The 18525-nt window shown below is 39.9% G+C and overlaps 1 protein-coding gene across 1 annotated transcript in view; it reads right to left on the bottom strand.

Moving 5' to 3' along the window:
• LOC132587343 (arylacetamide deacetylase-like 4) overlaps positions 1 to 10929 on the bottom strand; it is a 41492-nt gene extending 30563 nt beyond the window's left edge. Inside the window, exons 1-2 of the mRNA XM_060259617.1 lie at positions 10818 to 10929; positions 8486 to 8566 (exon numbers count right to left, since the gene is read on the bottom strand). Coding sequence (XP_060115600.1) covers positions 8486 to 8566; positions 10818 to 10929 — 193 coding nt within the window. The remainder of the gene's footprint in view (positions 1 to 8485; positions 8567 to 10817) is intronic.
• Positions 10930 to 18525: the final 7596 nt, after the last annotated feature.

The following is an 18525-nucleotide window of genomic DNA, read 5'->3' as shown; positions in this document are numbered from 1 at the left end:
GAGCTCATGTATACCTTTCTTGAGATTGTCAAATGCTTTATCTGCTAAATTAGTTTCTGCACTCCATTTTTTTAACTACATTTTTTATCTCCTCCCTCTCCATCATCATTTTCCTATGTATCCTTCCTACCATTCCCTTCTTTGTTTTTATCATCCCTTTCAACAGCTCCTCCATTGGTTCTCCTTCAGTCACCATTCTATCTTCTATTATCTTCCTAATTCTATTATATAACCCTACTATTTTCAACCAATATTTCCTACCTATTTGATCATATAACATTTGCAATGGTTTAAGTGTCCACCCACATAACATATCTTCTACCTTACTATACCCTTTTTACCTGAGTAGCCTGCACCATCTCTTATCCCCACTCTTCTCATCTAAAGCCTCTAATGGGGTTTGTTTAGACGTTCCCTTTAACCATTTTAATTGCCATTTTCTCCAAATCATCAAAGCTGTTTTCCTCGGTCCTGTTTCTAATATGTTGACTTTAATCTTACGTCCTGTAAAAACCTCTAGTTTTCCTATTCCGTTGTTTGCCTCATTCTCTACTCTTACCCATTTCCGCTCCCTTTCCTCTGCTATTTCCATCAATGCTTTTAATTGAAATGCCTCATAATAACTCCTCAGATCTGGGGCCCCCCAACCCATCAATCATTTTATTTATATCCCGCCCTCCCCACCGAAGCAGGCTCACCTAGTAAGCTTCCATGGCAGAGTCGGGATTTGAACCTGGGTCTTCCAGATCCTGGTCTGACACGCCAACCACTATACGCACGGGCTCTCAATATCTTTTAAATGATGAAAAATAGATTTATCAATGACTCTTAGCCTTGATGACTAAACGCAACCTACATATTTAGAGGCAGTATACTTCTAATTCCAGGTGCTTGTGACCATCACAGGATGGTGATATAGCCTTCGTAACTTTCTTATATACTTTCTGGGAGCATATAGGTACTCACTTTCAAAACTAAAATGCTCGGCTAGATCAACTCTAATTCAGCAGAATTTGCTATTCTTTCAATTTGTAAATTTCAGTATTTTGCCATTGGATTCTAACTTTGTACCATTTTACATGCTTAACCACTGCCCACTAGCTATATGTAGCACTGCTCACTGTACCCCATTTCATCATCTGATGAAGTGTGCATGCACACGAAAGCTAACATCCTGAATAAAACTTTGTTGGTCTTAAAGGTGCTACTAGACTCCTACTTGGTTCAGCAGAATTCTAATATCCTTCTTTGTGATCCATCGCTAATTTTGCTCTGTAAGTGGAGATGGCTTCCTGTGGGGTAATTGACTAATGTAGTTAATTAGGGAACTGAAATCTATTACATTAATGCAACTTGCAAAGTAAGAGCCGCAACAAAATTGGTCCTTTTCATTGGTAACGCGGAGGCATTTTGTGTTGGATACACTGGCTGGAACAGTTTGAGGAAGTCACAATGAGGGGGAACAGGGTTATCATTTTTTTTAACTGCTTATAGAATGGGTATTCTTTGTCCTCTCCCTCTCAAAAACATTTTTGTAAACCTGGTGAATTTCTCAGATTAGGAAACAGCAAAGGAGGGGGGGAGGGGAAAAAACCAGCCTGAGAAACAAGTCAGGAACATAGAAGACTGAGCAGCTAAAACACATCTATTTGTTACAAAGGATACAGTAACTGCAGATTAAAAACATACTTCAAATGTAGATTAAAACAATGAGATAGTGGGTATCACAATATATCCACATAGCAAACAGTGACAAATATCGTAGAATCATAGAGTTGGGACCCCAGGGTCATCTAGTCCAACCCCCTGCACAGTGCAGGAGCTTCACAAATACCCTGCCCTAAGTTAACAGGATCAGCATTGCTGTCAGATGGCTGTCTAGCCTCTGTTTAAAAACCTTCAAGGAAGGAGAGCCCATCACCACTTGAGGAAGCCTGTTCCACTGAGGGAAATTGTATTTGGAAATATAAGTTGTATGTACAATAACTGACCAAAATATTGATTACTAGGGATGGGCATGAACCCAAAAAATGAACCATGGTTTGTGGTTCTTTACAAACCAGTTCATTTGATCACGTCATTCCCAAACACAAAAATGAACCGCCTTTTCTCCATGGAAGTTTGGGTGGTTCATTTTTTTGCAGTTCATTCTCCAGACAGTCTGGCACCAATTCAATTGATTCCTAGGCAATGCTGGAGGTAGACTTGCGTAGAGCCCTAGAAAAACCCAAAACAGTTGTCCATAGCTTGATTGGCAGCTCTGGGAGCTAACAATGGAGCTTCCACTGTGCTCCATGGAAGTAGATTATATACCAGTATAATATCATACCCTGACTCAGCTGCTTTCACTTTGCAGCACAAAAAAAGAAGAGTCAGTTGTCAAGAGAGCAGAAGAAGAATTGTTCACTGAACAGCTGCTTTAGGGGAGGATTTGAGGGACTCCTTTTCCCTCCACAAAGTGGGACATTTTTTTTAGACCCTTTCCCAGCTGGGAAGGCATTCTTTGTTGTGGTTTCAGGGACCAAACCTGAAGCTGAGCTTTCCTGGGGGCACCTGCTTTGGTGGACTATAACCTGGACATGCCAAATTCAATTTCTGCCATACTTGAAGAGTGGGTGAAGGAGAGCCTATTAAAGATGCCCCATGAATTTGTTGTCTCATTTACCGCCTCTTGAACCAAATGAACCATGAACCATTTCAGGAAAATGGTGGTTCATGTAAGTTTGTGGTTCATACAGTCAAATGAATCAACATGAACCACCATTTTCCCAGTTTGTGCCAGCCCTATTGGTTACACATAAAATAACCACTAGCCCAAATGCATTTCGGCCCATCTGTTTAGTTCAATAACCTTTATTGGCATAATATCCAACCTGACAAGAAACCATTCCATCCATCAACTGGCAATGCGCAAATACATTAAGCACCTCCTAGATGCTGGATACAAAAATTTTGCAACAGTTTATTTATTTATTTTTATTTATATCCTGCCCTCTCTGCCAAAGCAGGCTCAGGGCGGCTTCAATTACCAGCTGATTCTGAGTCAACAGCAAGAAGGCAATTTTACATTTGTCAGGCTTCCTTGTTTGCTCACTCAAACAGGGATCATGGGACATAGGTCAGAAGAAAATGTACAAATTAGGAACACATGATCTGTTGATCTATATAATTGAGAAACATTTTTGTAAACCTGGAGAATTTCTTAGATTACCTGTAAAAGTTTGATTTTTTTGTGAATGGTGAGATTAACCGCGCTATAATGTTTTAGGAATACAAGGTAGGAAGAAGAAAGTTGACAACCTTTATTTCAGTGTAGTAGTGAAGTAATGTGTAAAATAGTGTGGTCAGGTAGAAATGAACTGACTTTCAAACTGACTATTGTTTTCTACAGCTGTAATTTATGTAATGATATTACTATGGATTATGTATGATTTTCAAAAATAGGAAAAATGAAAAGAATTTACCTGGAACATTTATCTTTAAAAAAGAATTCACCCGGAATATGATAATTTGCACAAATTAGAAAGATCTCCATAGTTATATATATATGGTTTATGTATAATGATGAATGGGAACTTGTGATTTTAAATGATCAAGCCATATTTATATTTTCTAATTTAAAATGTCTTGATATGAATGAACTGATATTTAATGAAAAATTGAATGATTGTAAATAGAAAAAAATGAAAAGCAGAATGACTGAGACCTCTTAAAATTAAATAAAATGGGGGAAGTATTAGTATGCACAGAACATTAAGACTGCTATTTTTGCAACATTTGTGTTGTGCACATTGGTGTTGCATGAGGAGAAAGATGTGAAGGGCTGGAAGATGTAAGAGGAAAAAGCAAGTGCATGCACAGGATATAATGTGCAAAACTGAGCACAATGGGTGAGATTAGAATCAAGACATTTCTGCATTTTATTTCATGCCCTTAAAGACTAGACTACACCCACTTTCTCAGTTCACTGTATGACTTATTTGAAAAGTGGCTTTAAGGATACCTTAGGCAAACTATTGTAGGTGTAGGATAAAGAACTAATTATTTGGCAGGATGATGTGAATCGCTAGAAGATTCTGTGGTCAGATCTCTCTCTCATACACACAGCCTCAATCAGCTGAAATATGGGGATAATATAGTATGATAAGCATTCTGGTATTTAGGAAAAGTGATGTGTAGCTTCTATTAACTTTGAAGAGAGGTAAAACAATTATGTTTAGGAATTCTGTGGATTTCACCATGGATGTGTTTGGCAGTCAAATTTTTGGTGTTCAGCTACAATGATCAGATTGAGCTGATCATGTGCTCTGCTCATTTTCAATCAAATTACTTGAATGCCTACCAGACAGGCACCCATTCATTTTTTCCCAGATCATACTGCTTCCTATCAGACTCTTATTTTCTGTTTGGATTTCTTATAAACTCATTATATATGTAAAGGATCAAACATTAATTCAGCCTACTTTTTTAAAAAAGTCAGTGTTTTACATTGGAAAAACATCTGCAAGCACAGAAAAAGGGAGGGGGATTGATTTAGGGTAGACACAAGGAGCAGCCAGTCAGTATGAGAGATGCTGTGAATGTATACAATAGACTTATCCTATGTGATTGTGATTATCAGATGCGAGCTGATCACTCAGTCACCAAATAGGTTAACATAGTTCTTTCCCCCCAAAAAACCTGTGAGTGTGGGAAAACCAATAGCAGACAGAAACAGGGACTCAAATTCAAATAAGCTATAATGTACATATGTGGAAAGCCAATAGCAACGCTGTTAGAAAGGGATATAATGAAACAATCCACAGAACAAGCAGAAATTAACAGACAAACAGTCCATAAAGAATGGGTCCAAATTCACTGCTGGTGAACAGGATGTGAGGCAAGCCAGTGGTGTCTGAACATCACTAAGCATAGTGCATAGCCTATTTTTTTTACACCTGCCTTATTCATCATGGGCAAATGCATGCACTGTATGAGAAGAATACTTATGGAATCAAATCTTCACTTTTGCTCAGAACGGTTTCCAAACTATTTGAAATAATTGGTTTTTTCCTGTTGTCCAAGTGACACATCTCATGTAGCTTTCCTGTGTGAATAGTGCTGTGGCTAATTATGGTTGTGAAATACCCAGCAGACCTTTGATCATGGTAAATTGGATGGATAATGATGGAGATGTGTAATACTTTAATGACAGGGTGCTGTACAAGAATTATTCCTGCCACAGCTGTGTGAGAATGAATAGAGTTGGTGATCTCTAATAGATCACATTCACTGACTCGGTTCCATTTGGGGATTAGTTTCTTTAATCTGAGAATCCAAACGTTCATTTTCTTGCATTAAAGATTAGGAGTTTTAAGATGAAATGGATTTCCATTCTTCACAAATTTTCTATGGATTTGATATTGCTTTTGATTGAAAGGATTAATAAAGAAAATGAACATTTGGATTCTCAGATTAAGGACACTTGTTAAATTTAGCACATTTATGGAGACTAGTTTACTTGCTACAAAAGTAAAAACATTGGTCAATGACATTAAGAAGCTCTTTTAAGAGAATGAAAGAAATCGAAATTAAGAAATGTAAAAGGGATTGATTTGAGTACCAAGAGGGAATGGTGTCTCCATGGTTGACTAAAAGTCTTGACTTGAAATATGTTATTCTTCTTACTTGAAGACAGCTTTTAATGAGAATTGACACAATGGTAAACAAAGTTAACCAAAAAGGTCAGGGGAAAACAACAAAAAAGCCCTGTTTGAATTTACTCTGGATGCCTTAAATTATCTCATTATACCCAAACTGTCTGTGCCTCCATTTACTTTAGATTCTTTGAAGAAGATGACTTCATAAACAGCTTACCTAAAGCCTCCATCTCAGCAACATTTTTTCCTCTTTTCCCTTTTACATTTTTAAATTAACGTAGTAGTATATTTTTAACACTGGTGGAAAACTTTGGGCTTGGGAGGTGGGGTGACCCATCATGCTTCCCCCCCTCCGTGGTCATCAAGACTCATTTTCATCTTCAAGCCTCTTCCTCATCTACCCAAAATCATGCATATTCCTTCAAGATTGAAAATATAAATATGATTTTCTTGTATGCAGCCATTGAGTCACTGTGATTGCAATGCTTTATTCTTCATTCGCTTCAATTCACTGCATACAATTTCAGGTTTTGCATCACCTTTTTGATTTTCTGAATACTTTTCAGTTGCTTAATTATTGCCATCCAATTGCCTCTTCATTTGATTCTGCGATTAGTTTTGTATTGCTTGCATTGCATTACTCTTCAATTGCTAAGTTCATAAAGGCTTGGCCAGATGAAATTATCCTTAGGATTGATGGAATTGTCCATAGACGTGGTGGGCGCTGGATGAATTTCAGCAACGACCAGCCTTTCTGAAGGCCGCCTGATTTCAGATTGGGGGTAAGTGGTTAGTGAAATCTCAGATGGGAAAGTAGATATCATATTGTCCACATTCGAGTTTGTTAAAGGAGGGCAAATGGAAATTGAAGAGTGAGGAGGATCTTGATGATCTAGGTCAATCAAAGGCACATCTTGAAGCTCTCTCAACTCGATAGAAGAAGACCCAGGAGAGCTCTTTTGCTGCTCACTCTGCTTCAATAAGAGGCTTTCTTTCAACAAGTCTAGTCTTTTTAAAATGTCTTGTTGATCATAAGACTGAAGGGATTGAAACTGATCTCTAATATTGTCTTCCAAGATGTTGGTTGCAGAAAGAACCTCCATAGATTCATTAAGAGGGTAAGACTGAGGTGACAAATTTGCTGTGGTGGATGAAGTGTTTGCATTCAAGATGTCACCTGATCTATCTGCAACTATTGAAGAGTTATCCTGTAGATCTAGATATTTCTTTCGATGAATCAGGGGTAGAATGATTTCATTCTTGAAGACGCACGTAGGGAAGATTCCTTTGGATGAGAGATTTTTTTTGATTGCAACAGAAGCTGAGGAATCTGCGCTGAAAGATAAAAGCACCCTCTGTGACTGGGGACAAGCATCAAAGAGATCTATCTCATGTAGATCAATCCAAGCCGTTTCCCCTGGGAATAAAGTTCTTAAATGTCTTTTGGATAGTTGCATAGAGTTCCACAAAGGGCCCCTCCCCTTGTAGTTGCAGATGGTTAAACAGATTTTGTTTGGGGAGAGGATGAGTTTATAAAGTTGCTCTCGCTCATCAGATGAAGATTTTAATTTGTAACCTGTTGTTGACTTTGTTACTTGCTTTGGAAAGGCAGTCTTGGGATAACTATCCAAAAAGGGGCTTTTTGGAGATTCCATCTCTCCCAGTTCCTGGAGTCTCTTTCCAAAGTAAGAGATCTGCTTACTGGCATGATCAATTTTACTATGCAGCAGTTTTAGTTGATTATAGATGTGCTCAACTGTTATAGCAACAAGGCTGATCAAATCAGATGGGTCATTAGAATTGTTGCACTCAGTGCTGCTTAGAGGACTCCGCACTGCCCCCTCCGGCTTACAGCTGTCATTAATTACTGGGTGTGAATCACCAACTTTTTGTTTGGTTAAGGCTGATTCATTTAATGCTGGTTTATTTAAAGCATCATTATAGTCAGCCAGAATCTCAAAATGATTGGAGGTTGGAATTTGTACAGAGTAAAAGTCTCCAATTCTCTTTTGCTTAGGAAAAGGTAATGAAGGTTCCTCTTGGTCTCTTCTATGCTTAGACACACCCATATTAATCTCAAAATGTAATAGCAAAAAGAAACTGCTTTATTTCCTTGGCTCAGGCTGATAATAAACCGCAGGGATACATTACCGCAGGGCAAAATTTAGCAACTTCTCAAGCAATTACATGCTATTCCTCTAAAAACATGAGCTGGGAAACGAGCCAGTAAATACCTAGTGACCAGCTATTTATAAAACAAAGAGATAAAATTCAGCCAGGAAGAGTTAACTAAGTTGCTGTTAGGCTGCTTCAAACAATTAACAGCCTAAAGGAACAGAAAAAAGGTTTAAAAGGTTCATAAAACTGTATAAAAGGTTAATAAAACAACTTAGCGTTTTGGAGCTTCGGCGGCAGCCGCCTTCATTCATCGCCTGGAAACCGGAACTCTTACTCTTCAATTGTTTCGTTGATGTTCCATTGCCTTATTAACCCATTGCTTTCTAGTTTGAGTGTTATCATTTAGTTAATTGTATTATTAGCTCTGTGCCTAGTTTGTCAGTAAGTCAGCCAGTTTGTCTATTGGCATATAACAACACAATAAAGATAAATATAAAAGGAAAAGAATATATAAAAAAAGGGAACCACATTACAAAATACATGGTGTTGCAAACAACATCATATTATAAAATAACAGTATTCGTTTCATAAAAGGAAAAGAATATATAAAAAAAGGGAACCACATTACAAAATGCATGGTGTTGCAAACAACATCATATTATAAAATAACAGTATTTGTTTCAGTAGTTTTTCCTGATCCAGCTTTATGGCTGACTGTAAAAACATACCTGGCTTCACTTTTATTTCAGGTGAGGAAGCATTCAAAAGACGATGCACTTTTATTGCATCTGGTAGGTCCATCATATCAGCTAAGATAAGGTTTAGAAATTTGAGGTGAATACCCAGGCCTCGGATTCAGTGGGAGTTCACAGGAGCGCAGCTCCTGAATCTTTCTGAAAGTTCCACTTCCTCCTCCCCACCTTGTCTATTGAATAGCTGCATAACAATCCTGGATGAGCTCCACCACCTATTTTTATACAAAACGACCCCTGTGTATACCTATATATGCAACAGTACAAAAATATGTCAGAAATTGTCTCAATACATCCAGAATTGTACTGAATATTTAGCCAAATATGCAATATTGTTATATCTACCATGTAAAATCACTGATGGCATTATATTAAATCTAGCATGTGTAAAGACTCTGTGTTGTTGTGGTACTTGTAAAGCAGATAGATATGGGGCCATTTGACCTACAGCAAGGGGGCTGTACTTAGTTAGAATATTAATGTTTCATTATTTACTCACTTTTATATTCATATAGTCAATTCAGTTGCTTATGTTCCTTGAATTATTTAGCCAATCCAGTTAGTTCCTTTGCATTATTAGTTAGTTATTCATGTACTATTCAATTAAGTTACTCACTTGTTTTGTATTAGATTAGTTGTTTCATAGACATTTACTGTTTAATTTCATAGGATAAGGAATCCCTTTCCCTCCTCTCATTCTGGTCCGTGGAGAAAAACAACCCATACGCAAAGGAAGAAAAATCTTTTTACTTTTATTCTGGGTTTGAAGTTAGTCTTACACAACATGCATTCCTTTTATAGTGGTGACCTTCTTCCCTCATTCTTCCCTGTATGCTACAATCATTCCCACATACTACACACCCTTTTCCTGGAATTGCCATTCAATAATTGGCTTTAAATAGAACAAAGTCAACATGACCATAGACATATTTCATTCAGAGTGGTGATTGTTAGCAGTCAGCTCCCTCCTAAGGATGGGTGGTTGGGGCAGCCAGAGAGCACATAAGCCCTTCATTGAATATCACTCCAAATAAAATATTAAATCTGACACACTGCCTGGCCTAAATATGACCCTACAAGGAATGCCAGTCAGAGGACAAGCCTGGAAAACAGTTTGGAAGTGAATCCAAAGAACTTAATTACAAACAAATCTCTCCCACCCAAAAGGTAATGCATATTTTATAGCAATGGATTTCTTGGGAAAGTAGCACCACACTTTGAAGTTTATGCCCTGACATTGGCACCCTCTTGACACCTCTTGTTAGTACATCCATAATACCTGGAAGTGTCATCCACCCTGTATTCTGGGTCATCATCAGCCATATCCTACCTAAAAAAAAAAAAAAAGGTAAAGGTAGTCCCCTGTACAAGCACCAAGTCATTACTGACCCATGGAGTGACATGAGTTTCCTGTATTGTGCAGGGGGTCGGACTAGATGACCCTGGAGGTCCTTCCAACTCTATGATTCTATGATCACATCATGATATTTTCACTGCAGAATTTTTACGGGGTGGTTTGCCATTGCCTTCTCCAGTCATCTACACTTTACTCCCAGGAAGCTGAGTAGTCATTTTACCAACCTCAGAAGGATGGAAGGCTGAGTCAACCTCAAGCTGGCTACCTGAACCCAGCTTCCACCGGGATTGAACTCAGGTTGTGAGCAGAGCTTGGACTGCAGTACTACATCTTACCGCTCTGTGCTATGGGGCTCCTATATATCCTACCTACAGGAGGGCTATTAAGCCCCCTGCAGTATTCTCTGATCCCCCTCCAAAAGAACCACCGGCCATTTGTCCAACCCTTTGGGAACCTTCCTGGAAACACATTAATCTATTATTTTAGTGACAAACCTGTTGTATTGCACTAAGGTACATTTTTCCTATAAATACACGGACTCAGCACGCTCTCTTCTTGACATCAACTTCTTATTGGGTGAAATGCCAGTCGCTTCACTCTTCCATGGACCTGAAACTGCAAGACTGGTAAATATTGCCTATCCTAAACTACTATCCCCCCCCCACTACTTCCTTTTATTTTTCTTAATTAGGTCTTCTACGCTTGTCGTACAGTCAATGATCTCTTTTCCAGTGGTGTAGTGGTCTTGAGCAGAGTTATTGGCTGCATCTTCCTTGCTAGTGTTAAGCTGCTCAGGGTGGAAGAGCTGGAAGTGCATTCCACAGTGTGCACTTCATCTGTCTCTGTTGGCTCCAAGTCTATGAACACAGCCCTGAAGACATGCTTGCCAGCACCCATCTCTCTTCAAGAACGTGTTGAAGGAGTTGTCTCCTCATCCAGTAGTCTTCTCACTGGGCATCTTCCCATCAGGCTGGGTGCCATGTTCAAGGCAGTAGAGTTCCCAAGAGGCATTGCTCATTTGGACATCATCCTGGTCCACGTGGATGAAGATACAATCATTCATGATTGGAAGGAGTTCGGTAAAAGTCTTCCTCACTATTTGTCCTGTTTATGAAGCCACCAGTGAGCAAAACCTAGAAAGTGCGATTTTCGCCCCACTGGAATTTCCCTCACTCATCGTACAGATTAAGAGCACAATCTTTAGACACTGATGTCTTCTAAATAATGTTCCATCCTGTGAAACATGACCTGTTATTGATTTTAAGAAGCCATAATCCACCCACTAAAGATGTACGAGTACGTGCTGATTTGAAGACAGCATAGGCATTGCCTCTTTTGAAGGGTCACTTTGTTAAAAGCGTAGCAACAAAGACTGTTAACCTCCCACAATTAGAAAGGATACTGTTACACATTTATCTTCTGTTTTGACATATTTATTGCTTCACTGTTGTCTCCCTCTAAATTAAATACAAACAACTACTGACTGTATAAACTAAACTTGTTATTCCTACATTGTCTCCATATATCTTAAAGCATTTTCATCATGTTACATGCTAATTTGCTGTTCAGCCTCTGTCTATAAGTATGAACTGCTACCTTCCACTTTTATGCATCTGAGGAAGTGTGCATGCACACTAAAGTTCATACCTAGAATAAAACTTTGTTGGTCTTAAAGGTGCCACTGGACTCTTACTTTGTACTATCTTTGTGTGTCATTGTTGGAGCTTGGAACCATCATACTAAAAATACAATAGACTAGATTTTTCAGGACAATAGTGACAACCAGTTGCCTCTTCTCAGAGATGTTTAATGGAAACACTTTTATGATTCCTTCAGGCCTAAGGAATAGTTTAATAAAGCCACTTCCACTGTGAAAGAACACAACTTCTTTCCAACCAGCAGATGGTGCCCTTGGCTCATACTTTCTCAGTAGCATCTTCCAGACTATGTAGTAAAGTAGTACTTGTAGTATGCTTGTAGTACACATTTGCTAAGAATAAAAGATTATTTTGAAGATCCTGTCCCTGTTGCTTCAGCCTCAAAGCCCCCAATTCAATTTCATTACTGCCTTTTTTGGGAATCAAAACATTTTTTTTTAAGTTTCCAACCATTTTCTGTTCTCTTTCCCTATAAAATATATGATCTTTTCCCTTACAGGTGCACAGTCCTGTAAATGCTTAGATGTTAGGTTTCATTGATGTTTAAGGAGATCAAATTCTTCCAGATCAAGTTCTTTTTAAAAATGCAGGTATTTTATTAAATTTAAACATTTTGCACCTTTTCAATGCCTCTGCAAGAAGAGCAAACAGTTGTTCACGTAGTCCAGCGTACTGGTTTATTCAGTAGCCAACAAACAAGACATAAATGCCAGTGCGTTCTACTGACGTTGCCTCCTAGCACTCGTATTCATAGGTTAAGTGCCTCTGAATGTGGAACACCTCTTTAGTCAGTGTGGTTTAGCAACCCCACCACAAATATTATCAAAGGGAACTCCTTCCTTTTTGTCTGTCTGGAATTGGTTGCCTGTTGACTTAAGAACATAAGAGAAGCCATGTTGGATCAGGCCAATGGCCCATCCAGTCCAACACTCTGTGTCACACAGTGGCCAAAAAATCCAGGTGCCATCAGGAGGCCCACCAGTGGGACCAGGACACTAGAAGCCCTCCCACTGTTGCCCTTCCTAAGCACCAAGAATACAGAGCATCACTTGCCCCAGACAAAGAGTTCCAACAATACGCTGTGGCTAATAGCCACTGATGGACCTCTGCTCCATATTTTATCCAATCCCCTCTTGAAACTGGCTATGCTTATAGCTGCCACCACCTCCTGTGGCAGTGAATTCCACATGTTAATCACCCTTTGGATGCAGAAGTACTTCCTTTTATCTGTTTTAACCTGACTACTCAGCAATTTCATCTAATGCCCACGAGTTCTTGTATTGTGAGAAAAGGAGAGAAGTACTTCTTTCTCTACTTTCTCCATCCCATGCATAATCTTGTAAACCTCTATCATGTCACCCTGCAGGCGACGTTTCTCCAAGCTAAAGAGCCCCAAGCGTTTCAACCTTTCTTCATAGGGAAAGTGTTCCAACCCTTTAATCATTCTAGTTGCCCTTTTCTGGACTTTCTCCAATGCTTGGCTGCGAAGGATTCAACTCCGGCAAAGTTTTTGAGGTCCAGCAAAGTATCCTTTTTGAGGTGCGGCGACCAGAACTGCACACAGTACTCCAAATGAGACCGCACCATCGATTTATACAGGGGCATTATGATATTGGCTGATTTGTTATCAATTCCCTTCCTAATAATTCCCAGCATGGCATTGGCCTTCTTTAATGCAATTGCACACTGTCTTGACATTTTCAGTGAGTTATCTACCACGACCCCAAGATCTCTCTCTTGGTCAGTCTCTGCCAGTTCACACCCCATCAACTTTTATTTGTAGCTGGGATTCTTGGCCCCAATGTGCATTAGTTTGCACTTGGTCACATTGAACCTCATCTGCCACCCAGCCTCATCTGCCACCTCACCCAGCCTCAACAGATCCCTTTGGAGTGCCTCACAATCCTCTCTGGTTCTCACCACCCTGAACAATTTAGTGTCATCTGCAAACTTGGCCACTTCACTGCTCACTCCCAACTCCAAATCATTTATGAACAAGTTAAAGAGCATGGGACCCAGTACCGAGCCCTGCGGCACCCCACTGCTTACCGTCCTCCACTGCGAAGACTGCCCATTTATACTCACTCTCTGCTTCCTATTAATCAGCCAGTTTTTGATCATTTTACTTCATGACTCTTGAGCTTTCTAAGGAGCCTTTGATGAGGAACTTTATCAAAAGCTTTCTGGAAGTCAAGGACTTAATTCCCAAGTTCTAGTATTGTAGGAGAGGAAGAAAAAGTTCCCTCTATCTATTTTTTTCTACTGCTCAGTGCTCTGCAGCAAGCCCAGTCAGGTGACCTCTGAAACAGTGCATTCAGCTCTTGGGAGCAAGGCTTTGGAGTTTCCACGGAAGCTGGCTTGCACTTAGTGAAATGGTTCATCCAGTAAGGGAGCGTTCCCAATTTGTGGCTTCAATAGTCTGAGAAGCAGATTATTCTTCCAAAAAAGCCCAACAGGAACTTATTTGCATATTAGGCCACACCCCTGACATCACCATCATTTCACACAGGGCTTTTTTGGTAGAAAAAAGCCTAACAGGAACTCATCTGCGTATTAGGCCACACCCCCTGACATAACCATTGTTTCACATAGGGCTTTTTTGTAGAAAAAAAGCCTAGCGGGAACTAATTTGCATATTAGACCACACCCCCTGGCATCACTATTGTTTTACACAGGACTTTTTGTAGAAAAAGCCCAGCAGGAACTATTTGCATATTAGGCCACACACCCCCGGCACCCCCCTGACTTGCGCTTAGTGAAATGGTTGATCCAGCAAGGCAGCTTTCCCAACTTGTGGCTTCAATAGTCTGGAAGGCAGACTATTCTACAAAGAAAGCCCAATAGGAACTCATCTGCATATTAGGCCACACCCCCTGACATCACCATTGTTTCACACAGGGCTTTTTTTGTAGAAAAAGCCTAGGAGGAACTCATTTGTGTATTAGGCCACACTCCCTGGCATCACCATTGTTTTACACAGGACTTTTTGTAGAAAAAGCCCATCAGGAACTCATTTACATATTAGGCCACACCCTGACACCAAACCAGCTGGAACTGCCTTCCTGTGTGTTCTGCTAAAAAAAAAAATAAGCCCTGCTGGGAGGTAATTAGGCACAGCTGCTATACTGGTGCATCGGATAGTTTTTAAACTCTTTTAAAATAATATATTTAATATCCTTAGATGGAAGGAAGGAATGGAGACTCCTTTCCTAGCCTTCTTTGTCCTGTTCATAATATAGTTCCTTATCTTTTAGGTAAATGATACAATTTAAGGCAAGGGACTAAAAAGAAAAAAAAGAGAAATAAAAATAAAAAATAAAAAAATAAAATAGACACTACACATATCCCTTTACATGCGTTGAAATTGCACCTACAGTAAATGCTGAAAGTTATAAATCGCACAAACCAAACATTTAAGAATGGAAAGGACATTGTTTCATCAAGGTAAATTACCTTTGTGCCCAAATTATACCAATCCCTTTGATCTAACCAACAAATTTTATATTGCACAGATCCTCAAAAACTCTTAAATTCTTGAATTCATCAATCTGTACTGGACAGATACACGTTATCCAAGGAGTACTCCAGGAGGACGGCCTCTTCCATATGTATATTTCTGACCTTCTCTTCTGACTTCTCCCCTTGTTTCTTTCTGCCTTTTTAAAGTATATCTTTCTTCATTGTTTAGTATGTGCAATTCTGGGTATGAATAATCTCACCTCTCCCATCCTCATTCTTGCCAAACTCTTCCTGTGTTACCTCTTGATGCGCTGATATTAGCTAACAAAAAAGTCTTTCCTCAGCCATTAAACCAGGTCATGTCCAGAACCCTCCCCAGCTGCACCCTCAAGTCTCAGACTTGCAATGGTAGAAGCCGTCCTAAGCAAGCTACTTTTTCTATTTTATGTTTATGCACATTACACTGTGCTGTAGGTCAGGATGAAAGACAGCAATTAAAATAATTACATACATAGACCTTTATTGGCATCAATACAAAAATACAGTATACCTTAAAACCAACAGTGACACAATGGGATATAATAAAAAAAAAAAACCAGCAAAAGTTAAATGACATAAAATAGCTGTGGGCTATACATGAGTAAAAGCCTCTCTGATTTGGATCGCAACCTGTAAAAAGCAAGCAACGTGAGTGGTAACAAAGTTGTGTTTCCCCATGAAGTAAAAAGCGGGCCTTGGCATTGTCAGAAAGGCCTTGATGGTCAGAGAGCAGAGCATCTAGGTATTTTACTCGTGGACTGCTATAGAAAGGACAGTCCAGAAGAACATGAGGGACCGTTTCGATGACTCCTTGGCTACAAGGGCATCGTCTAAGATTGTGGGGGATTCTGTGGTATCTTCCAGAGAGAATGGCCAAAGGTAGTGCATTAAATCTAGCCAGCATGAATGCTCTTCTTTGGTGAGGGTCAGTTAAGGAGAGGAAATAGGGAGCTAAAAGCCCGGGGGTTTGGGATAAACCCAGATAGCTTGGAAGTCCATCACCCTGTTGCTACTAAAATTGAGGGTCCAACCTCATACAACAGACCCCTGTTTAACATGCCTTTTCCCCTTTTTTGCAAAGAAACCCTCCCCCGCCCATTTCAGTTGTTGTTCTACATTAACACCAATGTCAATGCCCTGCTTTTACTACAGCTCTCATCCCACATGGTTTTTGTACATGCAGTTCTGATGATCCCTTGTACAGCATTTTTAAAAAGCCCCTTCTCCAATCTGGACAGCCCAGGCTTGCCCAATCTTGTCAGATCTTGGAAGGTAAGCAGGGTCAGCCTGAGGCTGAGCTAGTACTTGGATGGGAGTCCACCAACCAAGTCCAGGGTTCCTAACTGAGGAAGGCAATGGGAAACCACCTCTGTTTATTTCTTGCCTTGAAAACCTAGTGGAGTTACCATAAATCAATTGTGTCTTGGTGGTACTTTTTACTTTCCCACTCCAACGCCACACACAATTTCCTTTTTTCTTACCAGCAGAAAAGGAGGTTGAATCCGCTTTCATTTTTTCCATGCTATTCCTTTATATAATCAGATATAAAATATTTCCAGATGCATTAAATGTTTACTGTTAATAAAATGTTTCCAGATGCTTTAAATCAGGGGTGTCAAACATGCGGCCTGGGGGCAGAATCAAGCCTGCAGAAGGCTCCTATCAGTTCCCAGAGCATCTGGCTGTCATCTGCTTCCTTCTCCCTCTCTCTTGCTTTCTTCTACATCACAGCTTGCTTTGCCAGGCTTGCTCAATCGCACAGGAGCTACAGAGCAAGGCCTCTGCTTTCTCCATTGGCTGAGGCTCCTGTCTTGGGGAGGAAAGGGTGTGTGTGATAGCTTGCTTTGCCAGGCTCTCTCAATCACACAGCAGAGCTACTGAGCCAAGCCTCTCTTCCTTCTATTGGCTGAGGCTTCTCCCCCTTCTGGTCCCCTGGGGAAGGAAAGAAAGAGCCAGAGCTTCCTTTGCCCAGTTCCCTTGATCACATAGGAGAGTTACAAAGAAAGCACCATTAAGACCAACAAGAGCTAATGTTTTATTTTAAGTTTTTTAAAAAAATCTTTAATTATATTTGTCTGTGTTCTCTATAAAGTTTATATCTCTGCTACCTGGCATTACATTTTATGACACACATGACTCGACCCAACAAGGTCTCATTTATGTCACATTTGGCCCTCATAACAAATGAATTCAACACCTCTGCTTTAAACGCTTCCCTTTTCCTAGACTTAAGAACATCTTAACATCAGGACATAAGGGAAGCCACGTATGTGGGTTGAGATTATACTGTTGCGGTTTCCTTCCATATGGCAATCTAGAAGAAAGAATGTTAATGTCTCATTTACAAATTAATGGGACTAATTGAATTAAAGTTAGAGGTACAATTACATCCCAAAAATGTGTTGATGCCCTCAGGGGATTCTTACACTTGAATTTCCACAGAATTCAGTGATTCCAATATGCCTTCAGGCAGGGGTCATTTCATAGAAAAAGAGGTACTGAAGCTCATTAGCACAACTCATTTGCATATGCTACACACCCCTGACATCACCAGAAGGTGCACTAAATTCTGTCAGCTCAGCATCTACCTTAAAATGTTTCTCGAATTAGAATTGTCATAATAAAACCTTACTTACATCAAACTTTTTAAATTACTTTCTCCTATGGGACCATAGTGGCATGGTGAAGAGCACAATAAAATGAAAGAGAGAAAGAGAGAGAGAAAGAAAGAAAGAAAAAGGAAGGAAGGAAGGAAGGAAGGAAGGAAGGAAGGAAGAAAGAAAGAAAGAAAGAAAGAAAGAAAGAAAGAAAGAAAGAAAGAAAGAAAGAAAGAAAGAAAGAAAGAAAGAACACAATAAAATGGAAGGAAGGAAGGAAGGAAGGAAGGAAGGAAGGAAGGAAGGAAGGAAGGAAGGAAGGAAGGAAGGAAGGAAGGAAGGAAGGAAGGAAGGAAGGAAGGAAGGGCACAATAGAATGTAAGAAAGAGCACAATAAAATGTAGAGGTTCTGGAGCTCCACTCCTGTGAGCTCCTGCCCAAAATGAAGACTGCCTTTAGAGTTGAAGAAATCAAACCCTTTTGCCTAGGCAAAGGCACTTTCTTCAGTGAATTTGCACACACCCAGCTATTCACTGGACCTATCTGTGGTATGCCAGTTAAACACACATAGCTGATTTTGGCATGGGTGACAGTTCAATTTAAATGCAATTCTAGGTATGTGCAAAACTGAAGAAGAGAAGAAGAGTTGGATCTATCCCTCACCTTTCACTCAGAATCTCAGAGCAGCGTACAATCTCCTTCCCTTCCTTTCCCTCCAACAGACACCCTGTGAGGTAGGTGGGGCGGAGAGAGCCCTGAGAGAATTGCTCTTGAGAGAACTGTGATTGACCCAAGGTCTCCCAGATGGGTGCATCTGGAGGAGAGGGGAATCAAACCTGGTTCTCCAGATTAGAGTCCACCGCTCATAACCACTACACCAAACTAGCTACAATACAGTAACCTTTA

This window comes from Heteronotia binoei, chromosome 18, assembly GCF_032191835.1.
Source record: "Heteronotia binoei isolate CCM8104 ecotype False Entrance Well chromosome 18, APGP_CSIRO_Hbin_v1, whole genome shotgun sequence".
NCBI classification, from domain to species: Eukaryota; Metazoa; Chordata; class Lepidosauria; order Squamata; family Gekkonidae; genus Heteronotia; species Heteronotia binoei.
This window is presented reverse-complemented; position numbering and strand designations above follow the sequence as displayed.